The following is a 26,713-nucleotide window of genomic DNA, read 5'->3' on the forward strand; positions in this document are numbered from 1 at the left end:
GCATCAGCAACGGAAATTCCTCGTGAAGAGCCCCCTGCACTGATGAAAATGGATGTCTGGTCTAAATAAGAAAGACACTGAGGAAATTGTAAAGTCTAAAATTCTAGCTGTGATGTTTAAAATCTAATGAGTGGTAGCCTTAAATTAGAAACTTTAGCACCAGTCTTTGGGCATTAAGCATTTATTAAAGTATATAGAGAGGGAAAAAGCAGCTTTCATCTAGCTATCTAAGAGCGTGCATCTGTCCTGCCACCAACAGCCCGTTTCTGCACAAAAGACTGCACTCCTTCACCGCTTCTCCCAGAAGCCCCCTGTGAAACAGGAGGCAGGACTGTCCACACACACACAGCTCCAAGCTAATTGGCTGGTAACTTTGATTGAAACAACCCACAGGCAGCAGGCACAACTTCTGGATGCCAATCCAACCTTCAAAACCCCAGAAAGTTCACCTTATGTTTTCTCCTCAGGGCAGAGCTTCCCTGCAAAGTCTTTCTCAGCAGGTTGTTGGTGCTTCAATTCTCAGAAAATATACCCCAAAAAAGACATTTCTGCCATCAGATAACTTGCCAGTGAATACAACACATACCCAGAAAAATAAAAAGGGAGTGAGAGCACCAAAAAATGTAAAACTCAGAGGACACATTATGGAGGAGATGTTGCCTGAGCCACGATTTAAAGGAAGATGAAGGATGAGGATTCTGAGAGGCACAGAGGGGAAGGGAGTGCATTGTAGGAGTGAGATTATGGTCTATGCAAATGCACTAGATAGTTGCAAAAAAAAAGTGCTTGGCAAAACTCTAAACTTTTCTATTTAGCTAAGCTATAATTATTTTGATTCATTTTCCAATAAAGTTGATTATTTTGCATTAAACTCCATGTTTTGCTTTTCCTAAGTACTTTTGCAGATATCTTATGCTATATTTTCATTCACTTACAGGATTTTCAAGAGAAGAAACCATATTATAACAACATAGCATCTGACTAATAAAATTTGCTGAGGTAGTGAAATATTTATTCATTAGTGAATTTTAACTATAGAAATGTAATTCTGACTCTATAAGAGTGGGGAAATAGGATAAACACTCTATGCATAAAATTTTCTAAGTAATGTCACTGGTTAGAAGTGCATGCTAATAATAGGCTTAATGCTAAGTTTGGGCCATAGTTCCATTTATTCTTTTTAAACCAAAAGCATAGCAGAGTCAAGAAGCTGAAATAGAGTAACAACTGCCAGACTTCCCCAAAACCTCTCCCACAAAATAACCATTTTGCTGCTGTTTTTCAGTGATGTCTGACTCTTCATGACCCCAATAACCACAGAACACCAAGCCCTTCTATCCTCCACTGTATCCCAAAGTCTGTCCAAACACAAATACAATCTATGCTCCAACCACTGATACTGAAGAGGCCAATGTTGATCAGTTCTTTGAAGACCTATGATGTCTTTTAGAAGAAACAACAATAAAAGATATCACATTCATCATAGGGGATTGAAAATATAAATACAAGGAAAGAAAAAGGTAATTGGAATAAGAAATGAAAGGAGGACAGACACTAATAGAATTTTGTCAAGATAATTTGGTCATAGATTTCTTTTTCAACAGTCCAAAAGATGGACCTGGACATGTTTTGTTCTAATAAGCAAACATATAGTTGTAATCAACGAGCTATAATCCTAATGGGATCTTGTATTCTTTGACCCTTTCAGTCATTTGTATGATTAATAATGTGGTCTGTTATAAAGAATCATGTGCAGAAGTTTCATTGTTTAATTCTCTTTTTTTTTCATCAAAGATAAATTTAATATGTACCTAGATCGTTTCTATAAAGATTTTATAAAAGCAAAAAAACATTAAGTAGTTGTTAATGTGCTTTGATTATCTTTTCAGGTAATAAAAAGATTTCATATTTTCCATTCTTTTAGTATATTACCCTCCTTGTGTTATTTCATTATATAATCCTACAAAGTTTTTAAGATCATACTACTTCTGACACAAATTGCCTTAGATTTAGCATGTATTTGATACAGTCCAATAGCTCTCCTCAATGTCATCTTCTTGATACACGTAAATATATATGATGAAATACATGTATGTGTAAATATATTTGTTTATATATAAATGTATAATAGGTAGGTAGGTAGGTAGATAGATAACATCAATGGTTGAAATATAAGGATTGAAAAATGATACTTCTACTGTCACTGAAAATAAAATCTTTATAGAAATGTAGGGAAATTCTTTAGAAAAATTTAACTTTATCCTTCCCTTTACTATCAAATTCTTCACTCCCTTTGTCCTATCAATGACTATACCTTGCAAAATTCCAACTCTATATCACATCCACCATCCATTTATTCTACTCTTACTCATACTACTAACCTGTGCTGATGGAAATAACAAGACTCTGCTGATTGAGTCCACTACAAATTTATGGCATCTAATCTTAACTAGATCTCATCATAGAAAGAAAATACTTTTACTCCTCCCTACCTATTCCTCACAGAGGCTGTTCCAAACTTGTTCTTCTCTGCTTAAGGCTTTCTCACCTACCATTCCTCCATTATCAGAAGACTTAGTTCACATGTTAATGAGAAAAGGGACCATTATTTATTCCCTCTTTATTATTTATTATTATTTATTCCTTCCATTACTGTACATCTCAAAATATCTTGACATCATCCCCATTATTCTCTGCTACTTTATTGTAGTCTCAAATGAAGAGGTGACCCTTGTATTTGAGAAACATAAGTCTTCTACACATACCCATAATCCCTTCCCCTCCCTTCTCCAGATGTTTTTCCTTGAATTCATCCCCACCCTTTCTACTCTTTAGACTCTTCCTTAAGTACTGGTTCATTTCTCAATGCCTACAAATATGCCAAGTCTTTCCTGTCCATGGGGGAGGGGGGTAACATAATTAGAAGCTACTATCCATTAAGGTATTTTAAGATGTGTGGGAAAGCATTAGAAGAATTCATAAGAAGGCAGAGTTCAGATGGCAAAGAGGAAGCATTTTGCCTAATTTGTCCAGCACTTCTCCTCCAGAATGACCTAAAAAAAAATGTACTAGATTGAATTCTAATGAAGAACGCCACACCAATCATGTCCATTTTTCCTAGACCAGTGAAGTTTAGGGAGAGAGAGAAGCGGTCTGTGGACACTGAGGAAGGGGTCTGGCAGAAGTTCCTGCAAAAGGCCCCCGTGGGGAAGCACCCAGTCAAAAGGGATGCCTACACTAGCACTGGGTACAGTAACATGGGCCATCTGACAGCTGTCACCTATTTTCTAGTTCCCAATTACAGATATAGGACAGAGAGGATTAGATATAAGGACAAGTGTTGAGCCTAGATATACATGGAGCAATGGACAAGTTATAGGAGCGTAGCTATATGATTCTGAGTCCAGGCAGAGAGTGGTGACATAGTTCTAGCCTTTAACCCAGAACATAAACTTACAATAGAATAACTGCATCAGGAGTCCCAGATCAAAAGAGTGTCAAGCCATTGAGTACCTCTAAAATGTACAGAAGCTCCCAACAAGCTAACAGTGACTGAATCCAGCAGGAATCCACTGAAACTCTCAACCATACAGAAGCCAATGAACCCAAACCTGGGTTAAGAATTTGTAGAGGGCAGTGATCAGACATCTCCTAAAATCAGGAGCATTACAAACTTGCAGGCCCTCAGACTGAACTGAGAAAAACCAGAAGGACATAAAAGAACAGAAGCTTAAGCCAGACATTCCACCTCGCTAATTCCCTCCCTACCTCCCCCACTCCCTTACTCCCACAATAGGTGTACTGAGTGAAATACTAACATAAATAACAAAGTCAAGAAGTATTTTTAAAGGGGGAGCCAAGATGGTAGAGTAGAGGAAGCACTACAGGAAAGTTCTCACAGCATTTTCCTCCAAACACCTTTAAAATAACACCTCAAATTGAATTCTGGAGTGACATAGCCAACAACTGGAGTGAGGCATTTTTCCCTCAAGACAACTTAGGAGGTCTAAAGGAAAAGTCTATGACAATTAGATAGATACTTTCCTAGAGCTCATGTGACAGCAATACCAACAATGGTTCTTGAAGACAGTTGCAACAGAGGCAACAGGAGCTTCTGGAACTCTCAGCCCAGAGACAGTAAGGGGATTGAATAACTGGTCAAAAAGAGGTTCCAGCGGATGCCTCTCCTAGCACTAGGTACAGGATCAGGTAGAATTGGGCAACTGCAATGCATACACCCACTTCCAGGTCACAGTTTCAGGCTAGAGAGGAACACTTAGGGTCACGAGGGTGCAGGGGCCTTAGTTCCAGTTCTGGGAAGTACAGAAGTACTAGCCCTTCTGGCTACAAGAGAGCAAGGGCCCTACCTGAATAAGGATCAGAGAACAAACCAAAAGCATAGTAATTACACTTCTTTCCAAATCATACTACCTTGGAAAAATCAAGATCTTGCAAACCCCCAGGACTGGCTGTGAAAAAAGGAGCCTGAAAAGGCTTGAAATTTAGGACAGTGTCTACTCCTCCAAGTGACCAGAGATCAACTTTAACATAAAGTTCAAAATTGGGGGCAGCTAGGTGACACAGTGGATAAAGCACTGGCCCTGGATTCAGGAGGACCTGAGTTCAAATCCAGCCTCAGACACTTGACACTTACTAACTGTGTGACCCTGGGCAAGTCACCTGACCCTCATTGCCCCACAAACAAAACAAAACAAAAAACATAAAGCTCAGAATCAAGAAACAGACTGAAAAAATGAGAAGGAGGAGGAAGAGAACAAGAACAAGAAAAAGCTGACCATAAAAATTCTGCTATGGTAAGAGGGAAGATCAAGACATGAATCAGAAGACAATGACATGAAAATAGCTACAAGCAAAGCCTAAAAGAAAAATGCAGATTGGCGATGAGGCCAAAAGGAATTCTTGGAAGACCTTTAAAAAGGATTTAAGAATAAAACAAGTGATAGAGAGAAAATTGAGAAAAGAAATGATAGTAATGCAAAAAAATTATGAAAAGAGAATAGGTTGGCAAAAGAGGTACAAAAATACTGAAGAAGAGGCTAAGCCTAGATGGTGGAGGGAAGGCAGTGACTTGCCTGAGCTTTCTTCAAGGCCCCTCAAAATACCTTCAAGTAATGCCATAAGATAATTCCTAGAGCAGCAGAATCCACAAAAGGACAAGTTGAAATCATTTTCCAGTCAAAGACAACTTGGAAGGTCAGCAAGAAAATTCTGTTGTAGCGGGGTGAGAGTGGAGCACAGTGCAGCATAGGACATGCCAGTGCAGAACCAGTCACAGTGTAGACACAGACACAGCATAGACCAGTGAGTCAGGAGCAGGCCCCAGAAGGCTCTGAATCAGCTGCAGCAGCAACTGCTTCTGGAGCTCAGCCCACAGATGGTAAGGGGACTGAACAATTGGCCAGAAGGAGAGGTTTCTTTGCTAGCATTGAAGCAGGACTCTGTTGTTTTGCCCATACTCAGATCCAGGTCAGTCTTGGGTGGTGGTCCCAGGCAGGGGAGGAGCACAAGTACAAAAGACCTTGCAGCCACAGTAAAGCAGGATTCTGTTCATAGAGCCAGGACAGAAAAGTAGGCCTGTGGTTGCGTGCAGACTAGACCACGGGCCAGGAGAATAGAAAACATACCTCTGCTTAAATCATACCACATTGGAAGAACTAAAAACTTACAAATACCTAGAAACCCCCTGAAGCTTGCAACAGTGCACCCTCCACCCTGGAAGCAGTGCCCCACTTTAACAAAGGCTGGGAAAAAGAGCCAACAGAAAAAAATGCTGAGCCTAGAAAGTTTCTTTGGTGACAAGGAAGATCAAAATACACCTTCAGAGGAAGATAACAAAGTCAAAGCTTCTACATCCAAAGCTTCACAGAAAAATATGAATTGGTCTCAGGCCATAGAAGGGCTCAAGAAGTACTTTGAAAATAAAGTAAGAGAGGAAGAGGAAAAAACGTTAAGAGAAATGAGTGTGACAGTTAAAATTAAATGTGTTCACCCTATTTCTGTCCCAAGTTTAGGGAAAATTAGCTGGGGTTTGTCATATATTTGTTAGTTAGAAATTAGAGGCTACTGCACCAGTTTTGGGGCATTAAGTATTTATTAAAGCATATTAAATGTTAATAAAGAGAGCCCACATGGCTTTGAAAGATAGAAAAGCATAGGTAGGATCTAAAGGAGGAAAGATAGTGGGGAACCGTAGTGGGCTGCCTCTGCTCTCACCAAGTTCCAGGACCAAGAGAGTGATCAGCAAGGGTAAGCTCTCTGAGGGAAGTATGAGAAGTGGCCCTTACACACATCTTTAAAGCTAATTGGCTAGCATAATTCAAATCTATTGTTTACTGGATTTGAGGGTGGTCTGGCTAATGTCAGAGTATGGAACCCTCCGAGGAGAAAAAGCTTTTAGGTAGGAGGGATTTTGAGTGAGGTAACTTCCTGACTCTGGGCTGACCTTAAGAAAGGTTAGGCCAGGCTCTCTCAGGGGCGCCTCTGGGAGTCCCAAGACCCCTATTATTAATCATTTTCTCACATGAAAATGATGCAAGAAAATCATGGAAAAAAGTCAACAGCCAAAAAAGTCAACACCCAAAAAATACTGAAGAAAATAACACCTTAAAAAAAAGACTGGGCTAAATGGTAAAAGAGGAACAAAAAGCCAATGAGGAAAAGAAAGCTTTGAAAAGCCAAATTAGCCAAATGGAAAAGGAGGTGCAAAAGCTCTCTGAAGAAAACAATTCCTTAAAAATTAGGATTCAGAAAATGGAAGCTAATGGCTTTATTACAAATCAAGAAAAAATAAAGCAAAACCAAAAGAATGAAAAAATAGAAGGCAACATTAAATATCTCATTGGAAAAACAACTGACTTGGAAAATAGATCCAGGAGAGATAATTTGAAAAGTATTGGACTAACTGAAATCCATGATCACAAAAGAGCCTAGACATCTTCCAAGAAATTGTCAGGGGAAATTTCCCTGATAAAGCTAAAATACAAATTGCACCTCTCCTGAAATAGATCCCAAAATTAAAACTTACAGGAATATTATAGTCAAATTCCAGAGCTCTCAGGTCAAGGAAAAAATATTGCAAACAGCTAGAAAGAAACAATTCAAGTATTTTGGAGCCTCAGTCAGGATAATACAAGATCTAGCATCTTCTACATTAAAGGATTAGAGAGCTTGGAATATGATATTCTGGAAGGCAAAGGAATTGGAATTACAACCAAGAATCACCTGCCCAGGAAAAATGAGTATAATCTTTCAAGGTAAAAAATGGGACTTCAATGAAAAAGAGGACTTTTAGGTATTCATGATGAAAAGACCTGAAATGAATAGAAATTTTGACTTTCAAATACAAGACTCTAGAGAAGCATAAAAAAGGTAAACATGAAAAAGAAACCATAAAGTATATTTAAAAAGCTTAAGACTACTTTCATTCCCACATGGGAAGATTATACTTGTCACTCATAAGAATATTCTGATTATTACAGCAGGTGAATGGAATATATTTAGACAGAGGGCACAGTGTAAGTTGAACATGAAGAGATGATATCTTTTAAAATATATATTTAAGGGGTGAGAGGAATGCACTGCAAGAAAAGGAAAGGGAGAGGTGGAATGGAGTAAAGTATCTCACATAAAAGACACAAGAAAAATCTTATATAGTGGAGGGGAATATGGGGGAGGTGCTGGGGAGTGAGTGAACCTTACTCTAATCAAAGGAATAACATGTACACTCAATTGGATATAATAATCTAATTTACCCTGCAGGACAGTAGGAGGGGAAGGGGATAAAGAGATCAGGGTGAGAAAAGGGAGGGCAGATTGGGGAGGGGGCAGTCAGAAGCAAAGCACTTTTGAAGAGGGAAAGGGTGAAAGAAGATAGAAAATGGAGTAAATTTCATAGGGAAGAAAAAGGATGGAGGGAAATGCAGTTAGCAATTGTAACTGTGAAAAAAAATTTGAAACAAGTTTGTCTAACAGGCCTCATTTATGAAACACATAGAGAACTAAGTCAAATTTGTTAAAATAAGAGCCACTCCCCAATTGATAGATGATCAAAAGATATGAAGCTTTCAGATGAAATAATCAAAGGAACCTATAGCAATATGAAATAAATGTTCTAACTCACTATGAATTGGAAAGAGGTAGGTCAAAACAATTCTGGGGTACTACCTCATACCTATTGGATTTAATGATAGGACAGCAGAGAAAAATGACAAATGTTGTAGGGGATATTAATTCACTTTTAAAAAAAAATTTTTTTTGGTGGGGCAATTGGGGTTAAGTGACTTGCCCAGGGTCACAAAACTAGTGTTAAGTGTCTGAGGCTGGATTTGAACTCAGGTCCTCCTGACTCCAGGGCCAGTGCTCTATCCACTACTCCACCTAGCTGCCCCACATTAATTCACTTTTGATGAAGTTGTAAACTGATTCAAACATTCTGCAGAGCAATTTGGAACTATGACCAAAGGGATATAAAACCATGCATACTCTTTGACCTAGTAATACCACTACTAGGTCAGCATCCATAAAGAGATAAAAAACAAAAAGTTGAATTTGAAATTGAGGAGATGCCCATCAATTGAGGAATGGCCAAACAAAATGCGGGATGACATTATGATGGAATACCATTGTGCTATAAGAAATAATAAGCAGGATGCTATCAGAAAAACCTGGAAAGACTTACATGAGTTGATGAAAAGTAAAATGTACTGTATACAAAGTAACAGTAATATTGTAAGATGACAGCTGTGAATGACTTAGATATTTCAGCAATACAATGATTCAAGACAACTCCGAAGGACTTATAAAAAATGCAATCCATATGGAACCAAGATGGCAGAGGACAGGCAATGACTTCTTGGAGATCACCCCCATATTCCTCCAAATACCTTCAAATAATGTCATAAGACAATTCCTGGAGCAGCAGAATCCACAAAAGGATGGGGTGGGATAATTTTCCAGCCAAAGACAACTTTGAAGGTCAGCAGGAAAGGTCTGTTGTACTGGGGTGAGAGTGGAATGAAGATCCAGGGCACACTGTGTAGACCCAGACCCAGACCCAGAGAATCAGGCCTCCAGAATTTGGAATCAGCTGAGGCAGCATCTATTTCTGGAACACAGCTCACAGACCAGTGAGGGGATCCAGTGGTTGGCCTAGGGAAGATTTCAAGGGTCTCTGCTGGTAGTGAGGTGGAACTCTGTTGTGTTGCCCCTGCTTGGAACCAGGAAGCAGTCTTGAGTGGCGGCCCAGGTTGGGGAGGGGAGGAGGCATGACTGAGCTTGCAACCACAGTGAAACATTATTCTGTTCTCATGTTAAAGAGAAAGCAGGCCTGTGGTTATTACAGACCAGAGCACAGGCCAGGGGAGTGTAGACTGTGCCTGTCCTTAAATTGTACCACCTAGGACCCCCTGAAGCTTGGGACAGTGTGCCCTGGAAGCAGTGCCCCACTTTAAGAAGGAATTAAAAATCAAGAAATAGGCTGGCAAAATGAACAGACAGAAAAAAAGGGTGGACCCTAGAAAGTTTCTCTGGGGACAAGGAAGATCAAATACACACTCAGAAGAAGATAACAAAGTCAAAGCCTCTACATCCAAAGCTTCCAAGAAAAAATACGAATTAGTCTCAGGCAATGGAAGTGTTCAAAAAGGACTTTGAAGATAAGGTAAGATAGCTAGAGGAAAAATGGAAAGAGAAATCAGAGTGATACAGGAAAGTAATGATAAAAAAAGTCAACAGCTTGAAAAGCCAAATGGAAAAGGAGATATAAAAGCTCTCTGAAGAAAATAATTGCTTAAGAATTAGGATAGAGCAAAAGGAAGTTACTGACTTTATAAGAAATCAAGACACAACAAAGCAAAACCAAAAAAAAATGAAAAAATAGAACGCAATGTGAAATATCTCCTTGAAAAAAAAGCTAACCTGGAAAATAGATCCAGGAGAGATAATTTGAAAATTATTAGACTACCTAAAAGCCATGATAATATCCAAAAAAAAAGAGCTTAGACATCATATTCCAAGAGATTTTCAGGGAAAATTGCCCTGATATTTGAGAAACATAAGGTAAAATAGAAATTGAAAGAATCTACTAATCACCTCCTGAAAGAGATACCAAAATGAAAACATCCAGGAATATTACAGCCAAATTCCAGAACTGGCAAGTTGAGGAGAAAATATTACAAGCAGCCAGAAAGAAAGAAATCAAGTATGGTGGAGAAACAGTCAGAATAGCAAAAGATCTATCAGCTCCTACATTAAAAGATAAAAGGGCTTGGAATATGATATTCCAGAGGGCAAAGGAAAGGGGATCAAGAATCACCTACCCAGCAAAACTGAGTATAATCTTTCATGGGGAAAAATGGGATTTCAACAAGAGGATTTTGAGGCATTCATGATGAAAATACCTGAGCTGAATAGAAAATTTTACTTTGAAATATAAGAACATAGGGAAGCACAAAAAAGGTAAACAGAAAAAGAAATCATAAGGGATATTAAAATGTTAAACTGTTTACATTCCTATATGAGAAGGTTATACTTGTAACTCATAAGAATGTTCTCATTATTAGGGCAACTTAACAGAATATATTGAGACAGAAGGCACAAGTGTGACTGGAATATGAAGGGATGATATCTTTAAGACAATAAAATTAAGGGGTGAGAGGAATGCACGGGAAGAAAGGGAAAGGGAGAGGTGGAATATGGTAAAGTATCTCACATAAAAGAAGCAAGAAAAAGCTTATGAAGTGGAGGGGAATATTGGGGAGATGCAGGGGAATAAGTGAGTCTTACACTCATTAGAATTGGCCAAAAGAGGGAATAATATATACACTCAACTGGGTAATCTATCTAACCCTGCAGGAAAGTAGGAGAGGGAGGGGATGGAGGGAGGGAAGAAAGAAGGGAGGGCAGATTGGGAGAGGGGTCAGTCAGAAGCAAAATACTTTTGAGGAAGGATAGGGTGAAAGAAGATAGAAAATAAGAGTAAATATCTTGGGGGAAGAATAAGAGAGAGAGAAACACAGTTAGCAACAGTAACTGTGAAAAAAAAATTTTGAAGCAGAGGCAAGAATAATGTAAGATGATGATAATGACAATGATGATTGATTGATGGATTGATGATGATTGGATGAAGAGGAGGATTGATTGAAGAGGAGACCTGATTGATAATAATGAGAATTGATTGCTGATGATGAGGATTTATTGATGCCAATGATGAGGATGGATTGATGAGGATTGATGATGATGATGATGATGATGATGACAAAATATATGGTACTTACTTTTCTGGACTACTGTGAAGAAAATTCTTTGTCAGGTTTAAGGAACTATATAAATGTTATCTATTACTGTTGTTGCAATAATCAACCCCAGGGGTTTATTGTAAGCAAATCTCTCCTTAAAGTACTATATAAATGTAGTTTATGATGAAAAAAAAGATGAGAAAAATGTTATCAGAAAAACCTGTAAAGACCTACCTGTGCTGATGCAAAGTGAAACATACTGTATACAAAATAACAGCAATAATGTAAGATGATCTGCTGTGAATGACTTGGTTATTTTCAGCAACACAAGGATCCCAGGCAACTCTGAAGAATGTATGAAAAATGCAATCCATCTACAGAGAAAGAACTGATGGCATCTGAATACAGATAGAAGCATATTTTTTGTTAGTTCCTTTATCTCAAGTTTTGGTTTTGTCTGTTTTCTTTTGTAACCTGGCTAATTGGAAATGTTTTGCTTGACCAATCATGTATAACTTATAAGTTCTTGGGTGGGGGGGGGGGGTAGGGAGGATGATAATTTGGAAAACAAAGTTTTAAAACATTAATGTCAAAATTTTTTCAATGTAATTTCAAAAATCAAAATTCTAAATGATTCAAAAAATGCAATCCATCTCCAGTAAAAGAACTGATGGTGTCTGAATATAGATTTAATAATATTTTACTTCCTTTTTCATATTTTTGTCTGTTTTCTTTCACAACCTGACTAATGTAGAAATGTTTTACATTACTACACATGTATGACATATTGATTGCTTGTGTTGTTAAGGGGGCAAAGAAGAAGAGAATTTGGAACACAAAGTTTTAAAAATTGACATTAAAAATGTGTTTACATGTAATTTGGGAAAAAAATAAAATAAAATTCCAAAAAAAATACTGAGGAAAACATGGTTAAATGTAGAATAGGCAAAATATTAAAATATAAAATTTCCAGAAGAACTATTTAAAAGGCAGAATAGGTCAAATAGTAAAAGAAGTACAAAACTTCAGTAAGAAAATAACTCCTTAAAAAAGCAGAATTGCCCAAATTGGAAGATCTCACTGAAGAAAGTAATTCCTAAAAAAACTAGAATTGCGCAATTGAAAGCTAATGAATCCATGAGACATCAAAAAACAATAAAACAAAGAAATTGTGAAATCTCTCATTAGAAAAACAGCTGACTTCAAAAATTGATCAGGGAGAGATAATTAAAAAGCTATGAGACTACCTGAAAGCCATCATCAAAAAAAAAGAAGAAGCTAGACATCATATTTCAATTAATTATAAAGGAAAAATTCCCTCATTTCTTAGAATGAGAGGACAAAACAGAAATTGAAAGAATCCACCAATAAAATCCTAAAAGAGATCCCATAAGGAAAATTCCCATGAATATTATAGCCAAATTTAAAAACTCCTAGATTATGAAGAAAATACTACAAGCAGACAGAAAGGACCCATTAAGATACCTTGTAGCCACAGTTAAGGTCACAGGAGATTTAGCAACTACCATGTTAAAGAGGTACAGGTCTTAGAATATTATATTCCAGAAGGTAAAAGCTAGGATTACAACCAAGAATGACCTATGCCCAGCAAAACTGAGTATAATTGTTCAGGAAAGGAAATGAATATTTAATGAAATAATGGATTTTCAGACGTTCCTCAAGAGAAGGGTGGAGAGAGAGAGAGAGAGAGAGAGAGAGAGAGAGAGAGAGAGAGAGAGAGAGATCAGGAGGGACTTAATAAGGTTAATCTATCAATATTCTATATGGGAAGATGATGCATGTAATTTCTAAGAAATGTTATTAGGGCAGTTAGAAGGAATCTACAGGTGGCAAAAGTATGAATCCATTATCTTGGAAGAAGCAAGAAGGGAGAAAAAGAATGAAGAAAATTGCCTCACATAAAAAAGCATGCAAAGAAGAGCTTTTAAATCTAATTCTCTATTGAACTGGTAAAAGAGGAAAGGAATATACATACATACATGTGTGTGTGTATATATATATACACACACACACACACACACACACACATATAAATATGTTTATATGTATATACACAGAGTGACTCAGTTAGGTATAGATATCTATCTTACCTAACAGGGAAGTAGGAGGTAAAGAAGATAAGAGAAAGGGGGAGTGAAAAGAGGGAGGGCAGATTAAGGGAGACAGAAATATTAAATGAGCCCTTTTTAGACCACAATGCAATAAAAATTACATTCAATAAATGGCCCTGGAGATGCAGATAAAAAATTGGAAATTAGATAATCTAATGCTAAAGAATTAGTGGGTCAAAGAACAAATCATAGAAGCAATCAGTAATTTCATTAAAGAGGACAACAATAAGACAACATATACCAAAATTTAAAGGATGTTGCCAATTCAGTACTAGGGGGAAATTTTATATCTCTAAACACATCAATAGAAAAGAAAAAGAGCATATCAATAACAGATCAATGAATTGGGGCAAGGGGCTTTAAAAAATTACACAAAGAATAAAAATCCTTAATTAATTGCCAAAATAGAAAATAATCAAATAAGAGATTAATAAAATTGAAAGTTAAAAAATGAACTAACTGGGCAGCTAGGTGGTGCAGTGGATAGAGCACCAGCCCAGGAGTCAGGAGGATCTGAGTTCAAATCTGGCCTCAGACAAGTACTTAACACTTCCTAGCTGTGTGATCCTGGGCAAGTCACTTAACCCCAATTGCCTCACTAAAAAAAAAAAAAAAAATTTAACTAACCAAAACAAACTTGGAGGTGGTTTTAATTGGGGGGGGGGATGATATAATAGATAAATCATTGGTTAATTTAATTTTTTTAAAAGAAGAAAACAAAATTACCCATATCAAAAAAGAAAAGGCTGAATGAACTGCCAATAAAGATCAATCAAAGCAATTATTAAGAGTTATTTTAATTTGCCTATAAAACTGACAATCTAAGTGAAATTGATGAATGTTTTAAAATATAAATGAGAGAAAATAGAATGCTGAAATAACCCTATCTTACAAAAATAAATTGAACAAGCTATAAATGAGCTCTCAAAAAAAATTACAGGAAAAGATGAATTAACAAGTGAATTCTAAATTTAAAGAACAATTTATTTGAATAATATATAAACTATTGAAAGATAAAGAGTCCTACACCAAATTCCTTCTATGACACAAATATGGTTTTGATACCTAAACCAGGGAAAGGAAAAAACAGAAAAGGAACACTATAATTGAACCCCCTTAATTAATACTGATCCAATTTTTAAAAATAAATAAAATAGTAGAAAGAATACACCAATCCATCACAAAGATCATACACTACATGCAGGATAGATTTTTATGAACACTAGGGCTATCAGGATAACTGATCACAGTAATAACAAAATGAACAAAAATCATATTCTTTTAATAAGCGCAGAAAAAGTTTCTGACAAAATGAAACAGAATTATAATTTAGAAAGACAGGGGCTGAAGCAAGGATGCTGATTTATCACCATTACTTTTCAATATTCTGCTATAAATTAGACAAGAAAAGAAATTAAAGGAATAATCAGGGGCAAAGAGAAATAAAACTATCATTTAAAAAAATGATATGATGGTTTATTCAGAGAAACCTAAAGTCAAATAGAAGAGCAGTAAAAACAATTAATAGGATATATATATATATATAACAACAATACAAAACATGTGCTTTTCTATATATTACAAAAAAATCCAGCAGGAAGAGATAAAAAGAAAAATTCAACTTAAAATAACTCCCAACAGTAAGAAATACTTGGGAGTATATCAAAACACACATAGGAACTCTATAAACACAATCACAAATAGTATTCACACACACACACAAATGTCATAACTAAAGAAGTGAAGAAACTTTCATTATGCATAGGACAAATAAGCCAATATAATAAAAATGACAATTCAACCTAAATTAATTTACTCTTTCAGTGCAATACCTAATTAAACTACTAAAGAATTATTTTACAGAGATAGAAAAAATAATAATATTCATATGGAGAAAAAATATAAAGAATATCAAAGGAATCAATGAAAAATATGAAAGAGAGGGGTTTAAAAGTACCAGATATCGAACTATAATACAAACCTGTAATCACCAAAATAATCTGGTATTGGGTAAGGAATAGAGATGTTAATCAATGGAATGGATTTTACATAAATATGTAAAATATTTATTCCATAAATATATATGTAAACATACAATATGCACAATCAAAAGGGGACATTTGCCAGTATTTAATAAAGCCTAAGATCACAGCTATTAGAGGGAGAAGTTATTATGCAATAAAACCTAATCAGAAAACTAAAAAGTCTAGAAGAAATTGGACATAGACCAATATCTCATATTGTGTACCAGAAAAGCTCCAAATTGGTACGTGTGACATCGTAAACAAGATAGCAAAATATGGGAAAAAATACCTGTCAGATGTATAGATGAGTGAAGAATTCATAACCAAACAAGACATAGGAAGGTTCACAAAAGGCAAAATGCACAATTTTTTTATGAGATATTTTATTTTTTCCGTTACATGTAAAGATAGTTCTCAACTTTTGTTTATACATGCTTTACAATTTCTGATTTTTCTCCCTCCCTCCCCTCCCTCCCCCCCTCCCCTAGACAGCAGGTAATCTGATCAAAATGCACAATTTTAACAAAATAAAAGTTAAAAGTTTTTACACAGAGCCAATGTAGCTAAAATTAGAAGACAAACAGGAAATTGGGGGTTGAGAAGGGGAGAAATTTTGTCCCAAGTTTCTCTGATATAGGTCTGATTTTTAAGATATATAGGAGGGAAGTTGAGAACTATTTTTACATGTAATGGAAAAAAATAAAATACTTTATTAATTTTTTTAAAAAGATATATAGGAGGGGTAGCTAGGTGGCACAGTGGATAAAGCATCAGCCCTAGATTCAGGAGGACCTGAGTTCAAATCTGACCTCAGACACTTGACACTACCTGTGTGACCCTGGGCAAGTCACTTAACCCTCATGGCCCAGCAAAAAAAAAAAAGATATATAGGAAACAGACAAATTTAGAAGAAATAGAATCATTCCCCAACTGATAGATAGTCTAAGCATATGATTAGGGAGTTTTCAGAGGAAGATTTTTTTTTCCGTATAAATATTATTTTCCAGATATATTTAGAGATAGTTTTCAACATTTGTTTTTATAAGATTTCTAGTTTCAAATTTTTCCCTCCCTTCCTCCCCCCTCCCCAAGCAAGTAATCTGATATAGGTTATATTTGTACAATCACATTAAACATATTTCTGCATTAGTCATGTTATGAGAGAAGAATCAGAGCAAAAAAGAAAAAACCTCAAAAAACAAAAACAAAAACAACAAAAAAGCAATAGAAATAGTATGGTTCAATCTGCATCTAGATTCCACAGTTCTTTTTTTTTTTTTTTGGATTTGTAGAACATTTCCCATCATGAGTCCTTTGGAACTATCTTGGACCATTGTATTGCTGAAAAGAATCAAGTCTATCACAGTTGATCACCACATAATGTTGTTGATACTGTGTACAATGTTCTCCTGGTTCTGTTCATCTCACTCAGCTTCAGTTCATGCAAATCCTTCCAGGTTTCTCTGAAATCCACATACTCATCATTTCTTAGAGCACAATAGTATTCCATTACATTTATATACCACAACTTGTTCAGCTATTCCCCAATTGATGGGCAGCCCCTCAACTTCCAAGTCCTTGCACCACAAAAAGAGCAGCTATAAATATTTTTGTACATGTGGGTCCTTTTCCCTTTTCCATGATCTCCCTGGGGAAAAAAGACCTAATAGTGGTATTGCTGGGTCAAAGGGTATGTACAGCTTTATAGCCCTTTGGGCATAATCCCAAATTGCTCTCCAGAATGTTTGGATCAGTTCACAGCTCCACCAACAATGCATTAGTGTTCCAATTTTTCCACAACTTCTCCAACATTTAAAAAACCCCTAATTTTATCAGGAGAGACATGGGCAGTAGAAATGTCCCTTGGGGAGAGGCTCAGCCTAAACTGGTTTATGTTTATAAGTAAACAAAACAGATGGCTCAGGGGTTAGTTGAAATGACTACATCATTCAACCACACCTTTAATTTAGACTGGGAGAGATCATGTTTTTTAGTTTAACTGAGAAATGGGGTTTGACAAAATGGGGAATGGGGTCAATTACAGGATATAACCAATTATTAAATGATAGACCATAATTTTAATTTCCTCATTTTATGTGTTTGGCAAGTCAAATCACCCAGTGGAGACAACCCAGGTTCCTAAGCCCAAAAGCCCTGGGAATAGCAATGCCCCTCAGAATATGAACCTTGCTTCAAACCTGGTCCCACAGCCATCACTGAGAAGGTGCTTACTTGTCTCATCAATACCAACACCAACCACTTACCAACTGGTGCCAATAAGCAGGTAAGTCCAAAAACTCCAAGAATGGCAATGCTCCCCAGATTACCCATCCTGATTTCAACCCAGCCCAACTATCATCTTGGGAAGCAATCACTTGGAGATTTCAACTGCTTCTTCAGGTGCTGAATTGAAGCCACTGCCTCCTCAACACTCACAGCCTTGTGCACAACTTAGCAAGTGAAGAACCCAAAAAATAAAGTTTTTAACAACAAAGTCCTTTGCATTACCAAATGATATTAAATTTAAAAACAAATATGAACTTATCAGTGGAAATTAAAATAAAGATGATATATTACCATTTGCTTTGGCCATCTCAAAGACCATAGGACCTTTCAACTTGATGTGACAAACTTATTTGTATTATCCCCCTCAATAAAATGCAAATTCCTTGATGAGGACTGTTTCCATTTTTTAAAATTTCCAGCACTTAGTACAGCTTTGTACACAGTATACATAGTTTTTCTTTCATTTATTTATTCATTCAAGAGTTTTAAGAAATTCTGAATTAGTGGCCACTGAATTAACAATATTATTTTGAAATTTTAATTATTATGATTGTGTGTGTACATGCATCCATATAAGTTAAACAGTAAAACTCCATGTGGGATGAAAAAAATAAACCCTCAATTTGTTGCCATTGTCATTCACTATTTTTCCTTTCTGTAGAAGCTGCAGCAAAACAAACCAAAAAAAAGTAAGAAATTGTGGAGGCTATATCAGATTACCAAATCCCAATTGACAAGGATAGAATATGAGTGGCATTTCTCTATAATATCAGTCCCTGCCAAGTGCTTCCAGGGAAGAAAATTAAAACTAGGAGAACCTATTCTGATGTGTACCAACCCCAGGACCTCTATCCTGGGGATAGTTTGCTCCTACATGTGTGGAGGTTCTTGGGAATGCTGATGATTGTAAGGTTTGGGAGAATCCAGATACTGGCTCTGATTTTTCATTTTTTTTAGTGAGCCATCCAGAAGTACCCACAAAATGACTCACCAAGGGAAGGACTGAAGTGGAGAAAACACTTGTTCATTAGCCCAAGAAAAGTTGATGGATACCTACCTGATTTCCATAAACATACAGAAAATGAGTCCTAGGATGGAAAGCCATTCCAGTAACATTATGAAAATCACCAGGGAAAAAAAAACTTGGAAATTTCTGTTCAGTTTTTGGTCCACGTTTTACGTATTTCCGCACAGTAACAAAAGAGTGATTCTAAAAAAAAAAACAAAAATAAAAAAGGACATAACCAAGTGCAGTGTGTAAGATTGATCATTAAGTCAGAAATTGTTTTTCTTCATATAAACAATTCATGAAACTATTCCCTAAGGCACAGAGAGCTTATGATCCATGTTGGTGGGAACATAGTTCTTTAAAATTATTTAGCAAGGGAGTAGATGGCAAAATGAAGTCAGAATTTTCCCTGAGCTCTTCCAACACATCCATTACACAACAACCTAAAAACACACCAACCCAAATTCTGAGTGGAAAAATCTAAGAATGAAGAAAAAGCTGAAAACCTGTATGAAAGCATTGAATAAAAGGTCTTTGAAGCCTATATTAAACCTTGGTTTGAAACTAAATAACTTAATCCTAAAGAATGTGTGGGACACACCAAAAAAAAAAAAAAAGCCGGGGCAGCCAGGTGGCACAGTGGATAGAACACTGGCCCTGAAGTCAGGAGGACCTGAGTTCAAATCCAATCTCAGACACTTAACACTTACTAGCTCTGTGACCCCAGGCAAGTCACTTAACCCCAATTGCCTCACCAAAAAAAAAATGTGTGAGACAAAGAATAAACCATAGAAATGATCAATAATTTCATTAAAGATAATGACAGAAATAATAGAACATATAGGGATGCACAAGAGATAAAATTGACAGTTTTGATTACATAAAACTAAAAAGGTTTTGCACAAACAAAATCAATGTTGCTAAAGTTAGAAGAAAAGCAGGAAACTGGAGAAAATTTGTAGCATTTCTTTGATAAAGGTCTCATTTCTCAAATATGTAAGGAATTGAACAATAGTTTGTGAGGTGGCAGCATCACTGCCGTGCCATAATGAGGCCCAGGTGGAATTTAAGTAAAGGGATAATCATAATAAAAACAGAAACCTGAAAATGTCCTGTAGTATTTCTCTCCAATAAACTGATCTATAATCAGACCACTGTCACAGACCAAGCCTATCATTACCGTGCTCAGGCATAGTATACATAGATTCAAAAAATTTAAGAACTTTTGTAGGATAATAATTAATGCAATAATAATGTTGTTGTTGTTGAGTCATTTCAATCATGCCTAACTCTTCAGGACCCTATTTAGGGTTTTCTTGGCAAAGATAAGTTCACCATTTCCTTCTGCAGTTCATTTTACAGATGAAAAACTGAGGCAAACAGGGTTAAGTGACTTCCCCACAGCCTGACAGCTAGTAAGTTTCTGAGGCTGGATTTGAAATCAGGAAGATGAGTCTTCCTGACTCCAGGGCCAGCACTCTATCCACTGTGCCACCTAGCTAATTGATGATGGTGGTGGTGGTGGTGGTATTCTTGTTGGTGGTGGTGGTTATAGAATTACATTTAGACAGCACTACATTGTAAATTTAGTAAATTTTATTATTCCTTTTTTACGATGAGAAAACTGTGAGTCAAAAAAATTAAGTGTTTGCTTATGGTCCCAGAGTGAGCAAGGGAATGAAATGGGATTCAAATCCTGATCCCCTTGGTAGAACTACATAGTGCTTTAAGTTTTACAAAATATTTTCTTTACAAAAACACTATGAGGTAGGTATTACAAATTTGATCTCATTTTAAAGAAGAAAAGTTTACGTTCAGAGAAGTAACATGACTTTCAAGAAGTCACAGAGCTATCAAATGTTGGAACTATGGCTCAAATTCAGGTATATCCTGACTATAATTCTGGCATTCTTTCCATTATAATATCACAAAGATGGATTGATGGTGTGATGTAAGGCTAAAGGGAAGTTTCTAGTACAGTATTTAAGGGAACTATCCTTGGTATTTTACTTTTCAATATTTTCATTAATGATTTGGATAAAAGCATACATAGGATGCTTATCAAGTTGCAAATGACAGAAAGATGAGAGTAATCACTAATTTTTGGGAGGATAAAGTCAGAATAAAAAAAAATCCAAAAAGTAAATTAATTTACTTAGATAAAATCTCATAGGGATTAAGTCCTAAATTTAGCTTTTTAAAAATCATCTGACCACAAAATGTCACAATATTACAAAGAAAAAGCATTGCCCCTAAAAAAGATGCATGAGAAGACACTCCCACTTCCTTCCTTTGCAAAAGGTAGAGAGGTCTATGGGTATGGCACGCTGTATATATTTTCAGACTTGCAATTCATCTTCAGTGCATCAGTTGAAAAACTGCACAGCTTTAGCTAGGGAAAAAAAAACAATCAGAAGATATAACTGCATCACTGCTTTAAAAGTATTTGAGAGTTGTTAGGTAGAAGAACTAGATTTGCTTTTGTTGGCCTTGAGGACAACAAATTAGATCAATGTATAGAAATTACAATGAGGTTGAGGTATGATCTAAGAAAAAACTTCCCAACAACTATAACACCCCAAAATTTGAATGTTCTGCTTTTATCAACAGTGAATTCCAGCAAAGGTTGAATGATATTTGGCAAGGATGATCTTTTCTTCAGTCATTTCAGTCTGACTCTGTAACCCACTTCCTTTTCCAGCTCATTTTATATATAAGAAAACTGAGGCAAACAGGGTTAAGAGATTTGCCCAGAGTCACACAGCCTATAAATGTCTGAGACTGGATTGGAACTCAGGAAGAAAAATCTTCCTCATTTCAAGCTCTGTCCACTGCATCAACTAGCTGCCCTAAGCGTGACCTAACCAGGTACAATTTTAGAAAAGTGTTGGACCAAATGAACTCAAGTTAATTACAATTGGGTGTAGGCCTCCATCAGTTGTGGACAACCATGGATCAGCACCTTGAAGATCCACAGGCCACAGTGTGGCTGTGCAGTCCGATACAGGAGCCACAGCTCCTGAGTGACTTATAACCAGTAACTGCCACATCCCGTGATATATCTACCCCATGAGGAGTAGCTGGAGTGTCCTCTCCAGGGTGCTGGCCTGGGCAGATCAATTGGAAAACACGCTGTTGCCCACACAGCAGGTTTTCCCTCTCCGCGACATTGGTGGATCCAAAGGAGAGGCAGAGCCAATACAGTGGAGTTGCCAGAGGGATGCAATGTCCAACATCCAACTGCCTAAGGGACTCCAACTCCTGATTTTTTCTCGGGGTTAACTCCCAAAGCCTTTCCCATATATGGGTAAAGCCACAAGGCAGCAGAGGTTTAAAATCAGTGTTTCCTTTCCCCTAGGCAGCTTGCCTGCCAAGGCTAACAAGCCCCACCTGCCTGAATAATTACAATTAAAAGAAGTAATATGACCATGAAGCATGAACTTGAACTTGAAAATTTTTATTGCTGAGATTTGCCCAGAAAAAAGAAATCACCTTGATGTCACAGAACATACCCTATCATAAAAAAGGTAGATTGCATCATTCAATTCATTGTCAATAAGGAATGACAACAGTTTACTCTTCATTCTTCTAATGTTAGGATCTCTAGGATTGGGGAGGCAAGTTTCCCAGTTATCAAATGGAGTGACACTATAGAAACAAGTAGATAACTACCAAAAAAAGAAAAGAAAAGAAAAGTTAGAGATACACTTCATATAAGATCCCCTATTTCATATCACCAGCCTTATTAGCCTGTGAACTATAGTACTGTCTTGTGTCTTGGTTTGATCTTGAAAACATGGGTTTGCATAATTACTAAGGCTGTTAGCAAATATGAAGCAAGTCCAATGAGTGTTCCAGAATATTTCACTTGATAATGGAAAGCTTCATCTAGTTAGTGTTTTATTAATAGCTTGACACATTTCTAACCTAATTACTGCAACATTTTCATAGTTAGGAACAAGGAATGATAAGCTTTCTAATCAGGGAAACTGGTAATTTTCTCAATTATAGGTTGTCTACTTTTTTTTTTTAGTGAGGCAATTGGGGTTAATTGACTTGCCCAGGGTCACACGGCTAGTAAGTATCAAGTGTCTGAGGCTGGATTTGAGCTCAGTTACTCCTGACTCCAGGGCCGGTGCTCTATCCACTGTGCCATCTAGCTGCCCCTGGTTGTCTACTTTTTAAAAAGCATTCACAACCAAATTTCTTACCTTCTCTTAAGGCAATAGTTTACCTGACTCAAACTCCTAGTTCTTGAAAAGGTGATAGCCATATAATCATCTAGAAAGCAAAAAAATGACAAATTATAAATAATCTACATTAGGTTACAGAGTTCAAGTAGTTAATGTATTTTCAGTTATAATTTTAAGCTCCAAAACTATGCTATAATATTTATTAATGAATATTATTCAAGACTTTAGATTTTGCCAACTAGCCTAAGTACAATAATATATCATGATTATAAACTCTTATTTTTATTTAGATTGTAATGTATACACAAATGTATTTGATAGAAATTTACCTTCAAAATGTTCTTGGTTAGCTAAACATATTTCATTATACCATAGTTTTGCTTGAATATAATCATCCTATTGAAAACAAAAAGAGAACATATCTAGCAGCTATGATATAAATTTGAGAGGAATTTGACAAAATTATTAAAAATCCTTCAAAGATTTGTTGTTGAAGAATTGGGGGTGGGGGTAGACAAGATAGAAACATAAAAGGAAAAGGTATAGAATCTCAAAAAGATTAAATAGAAGGAGGAGAAAGTGAAAAAGAATAAAGAAATAAGATTAATAAGACAGGTTATGGGAATGACCCATGTCTACACAACACTTTCTTTAGGCAACCAGGTAGCAACCAAAATCTACTATTACATGAATAACTGAAAATTGGCTATATGTATGTATGTATATATATATATATTCATACATACATATACACATGCATATATATGTTTATATACATATACATAGAGACATATCTTTTTCCCTTAATTTATTTAAGGTGTCACTTGCAGCAGATCATCTTATAATATTGCTGTTATTTTGTATACAGTATATTTCACTTTACATCAACTCATGTATGTCTTTCCAGATTTTTCTGATAGCATCATGCTCATGTTTTTTTTATGGTAAGCTATATTTATGTATTACTTTAAAGGGAGATTTCCTTACAAAATACACGAGGTTGATTATTGCAACAAAAATAATAGCTAACATTTATATAGTAACTTAAACCTGACAAAGAATTTTTTTCACAATAGCCCAGCAAATTAAGTACCACAACCACCACCACCACCATCATCATCCTCGTCTTACATTGCTCTTGCCTCTGCTTCAATTTTTTCCTATTACTATTACTATTTCCATCCATCCTATTCATTCCCCATGATATTTACTCTATTTTCTATCTTATTTTACCCTTTCCCTCCTCAAAAGTGTTTTGTTTCTGACTGCCACTCCCCCAATCTGCCCTTCCTTCCTTCATTCCTCCCCCCTTATCCGCTTCCCATCCCACATCCCTGAAGGGCAAGATATATTACTATACCCACTTGAGTGTGTATGATATTCCCACTTTCAGTCAATTCTGATGAGAATGAAACTCATTCACTCCACTGCTCCTCCCCCATCTTCCCCTTTACTCCATAAGCTTTTTTTCTTCTTTTATAAGAGATCCTTTGCCCCTTTCCAACCCTCCCTTTCCCTTTCTCCCAGTGCAATCATCTCATCCCTTAATTTTATTTTAAAGATGTCATCAAGGGGCAGCTAGGTGGTGAAGTGGACAGAGCACCGACCCTGGATTCAGGAGTACCTGAGTTCAAATCCGGCCTCAGACACTTAACACTTACTAGCTGTGTGACCCTGGGCAAGTCACTTAACCCCAATTGCCTCACTAAAAAAAATAAATAAGTGAAAAATTAAATAAATAAATAGATAGATAGATAAATGGATAAATAAATAAATAAATAAGATGTCATTGAGACTTCTGGGGCAGAGCCAAGATTGTGGAGGAAAGGCAGTAAGCTCTTGAACTCATGACACAATCACTCCAAAAAACATCCAAATAATGCCATAGCACAATGCCTAGAACAGCAAAACCCACAGAAGACTGTGCTGAAATCATCTTCTAACCAAGAATGGCTTGGAAGGCCAGAAGGAAGGAGCTGCTGTGCTGAGGCAGGAGTGGAGCCCAATCCCACAGTCACCCTGACACAGATCCAGTCCCAGGAAGGCCTCACCAGAGAAGAAAACCCTCAGAGCCTCTGACTCAGTTGAAGCACCAGTGTCATCTGGAACTAAGCTCACAGTCTAGTGAGAAGGCTGAACCCTTGGCAGAGGGGAGACTACAGGGGTCTATGCTGGTGCTGAGGCTAAACTTGAGTTTTTCACTCCTGCAGTAGCCCAGGTCGGGGAGGGGCACAGGCTCTTCAAAGCTGACAACCACAACACACAAAGCTGGTTGATTAGCAAGATGGTCTGGGTCTTCTATAGACCAGGGAACAGTCCAGGCAAATGAAGAACCTGATCCTCCTTCAATCATACCACCTGGGACTTCTGAAGCTTAGGATACTGCAGCCTGAAAACAGTGCCCCACTTTAAGGAGCTAAAAGTCTAGTAAAAGAAAGGCAAGATGAGCATACAGAGAAAGATGAGTACCATAGAAAGTTTCTTTAGTGGCAAGGAAGATTGAGGTGCACCCTCAGAGGAAGATGTCAATGTCAAGGCCGCTATATCTAAAGCTTCCAAGAAAAATATGAATTGGTCTCAGGCCATAGAAGCACTTAAAAATGACTTTGAAGATAAAGATAGAGAGGTAGAGGAAAAAATGGAAAGAGAAATAAGGGTGATGCAGGAAAGACATGAGAAAAAAGTTAAAAGCTTGAAAAGTCAAATGGAAAAGCTCTCTGGTGAAAACAATTGCCTAAGAATGAGGATTGAACAAATGGAAGCCAGTGACTTTACGAGAAACCAAGACACAATAAAGCAAATCCAAATGAACAAAAAAAATAGAGGGCAATGTGGAATATCTTCTTGGAAAAACTGCTGACCTGGAAAATAAGTCCAGGAGAGAAAATTTGAAAATTATTGGTCTGCATAATCAAGGAAAGAGCTTAGACATCATCTTTCAAGAAATTGTCAGGGAAAATTGCCCTGAAATTCTAGAAGCAGAAGCTAAAATAGAAATTGAAAGAATCCACCAATCACCTCCAAAAAGATCCTCAAGGAGGGACTAACACACACACACACACACACACACACACACACACACACACAACTGGGTGGAGTAATCTATTTATTCTGGGCAGTAAATGAGCCTAATACTCATCAGAATTGGCTCAAAGACCTCAATCTCATTAGAATTGGCTGAAGGAGGGAATAACATACACACTCAATTGGGTGGAGTAATCTCTCTAACCCTGAAGGAAAATAGTAGGGGAAGGGGATAGAGAGGGGCAAAAGAAGGAAGGGCATATTAGGGGAGGGGACAGACAGAAGCAAATCCCTTTTGAAGAGGGATAGGATGAAAAGAGATGTATAATAGAATAAATATCATGGGGAAGGGAATAGGATGGAAGGGAAACAGTTAACAATAGTAATCATGAAAAAGAGAAAAGAGGGGGAAATTGTACAAAAATATTTATAGCAACTCTTTGTGGTGGCTAAGAATTGAGAATCAAGGGAATGCCCAACAATTGAGGAATGATGTAAGAAGCTGTGGTATATGATTGTGGTGGAATGTTCTTGTGCTATAGGAAATGACAAACAGGATGATCCCAGAAAAACCTGGAAAGACTAATGAACATCCATGTATAGTGAAGTGAGCAGAGCTGGCAGGACATTGTGCATAGTGACAGCAGTATTGTTCAATGAGCAATTGTGAATGTCTTAAATACTCTCAGCAATGCAAAGATCCAAGACAATTCCAAGGGACTAATGAGGAAGCTTACTATGCACCCCCATAGAAAGAACTGATAAAAAAAAGAACACTTGTGAATTGTAC

General features: G+C 36.7%; 1 protein-coding gene across 1 annotated transcript in view; it reads right to left on the minus strand.

Annotated features, from left to right (window-relative positions):
* LOC122738591 (cation channel sperm-associated protein subunit beta-like) overlaps positions 1-26,713 on the minus strand; it is a 198,378-nt gene that overhangs the window by 117,174 nt on the left and 54,491 nt on the right. Inside the window, exons 11-14 of the mRNA XM_043980582.1 lie at positions 23,229-23,295; positions 22,941-22,987; positions 22,219-22,374; positions 18,755-18,907 (exon numbers count right to left, since the gene is read on the minus strand). Of these exons, the coding sequence (XP_043836517.1) occupies positions 18,755-18,907; positions 22,219-22,374; positions 22,941-22,987; positions 23,229-23,295 (423 nt within the window). The remainder of the gene's footprint in view (positions 1-18,754; positions 18,908-22,218; positions 22,375-22,940; positions 22,988-23,228; positions 23,296-26,713) is intronic.

The sequence above is a fragment of the Dromiciops gliroides genome, chromosome 2 (genome assembly GCF_019393635.1).
Source record: "Dromiciops gliroides isolate mDroGli1 chromosome 2, mDroGli1.pri, whole genome shotgun sequence".
NCBI classification, from domain to species: domain Eukaryota; kingdom Metazoa; phylum Chordata; class Mammalia; order Microbiotheria; family Microbiotheriidae; genus Dromiciops; species Dromiciops gliroides.